General features: G+C 65.5%; 1 protein-coding gene across 1 annotated transcript in view; it reads left to right on the forward strand.

Moving 5' to 3' along the window:
• The window catches only part of LOC104545272 (nck-associated protein 1-like), a gene marked incomplete at both ends in the record, with an annotated part of 8,959 nt that overhangs the window by 5,565 nt on the left and 2,806 nt on the right, over positions 1 to 588 (forward strand). The window contains 4 exon segments of the mRNA XM_010190368.1: positions 11 to 114; positions 221 to 231; positions 234 to 305; positions 389 to 469. Of these exon segments, the coding sequence (XP_010188670.1) occupies positions 11 to 114; positions 221 to 231; positions 234 to 305; positions 389 to 469 (268 nt within the window).

Raw genomic sequence — 588 nt, forward strand, 5'->3', positions numbered from 1 at the left:
TGTCACCAAGCCCGGTGCCCCTGCAGAAATTGGTCAACGAGAACATGGACACGCTGGTCCAGCTGCGCTCCTGCAAGCCCGAGCAGCTGGCGACGCTGCTGCCCCGTCTCACCTGTGAGGTTTTTTTGGGGAGAGGGGGGCAGCACACGCGTGTGTACACGCATGTACATACGTGTGCGTGCGCACGCGTGTCCCCGCTGACCCCCGTCCCCTCCCGCAGCGGCCGAAAACGTGTCCTGAAGCGCATGACCATCATCGGGGAGATCCTGAGCTTCCGCGCCATGGCCCAGCAGGGCCTGCGGGAGGTGGGTGCCCCCCACCCTATGGGACCCCCACCAAGGTGTGAGGCAGGACCCCCCTGCTGTGAGCACCCACCTCTTCCCTGCAGGTCTTCTCCCACCACTGCCCCTTCCTGATGGGCCCCATCGAGTGTCTGACGGACGTTGTCACCCCCGACACCGACATCCAGGTGGGTCTGGGGAGGGGGACGGGGACACGGTGACACCTCCAGCGGTTGGGACACAGCTGTCCCCAGGCAGGGCTGGTGGCTGCTGTCCCATAGCTGCGTTGTGTGGCGTTGCATGGTGT

This window comes from Mesitornis unicolor, unplaced genomic scaffold (assembly GCF_000695765.1).
Source record: "Mesitornis unicolor isolate BGI_N332 unplaced genomic scaffold, ASM69576v1 scaffold4358, whole genome shotgun sequence".
NCBI classification, from domain to species: Eukaryota; Metazoa; Chordata; class Aves; order Mesitornithiformes; family Mesitornithidae; genus Mesitornis; species Mesitornis unicolor.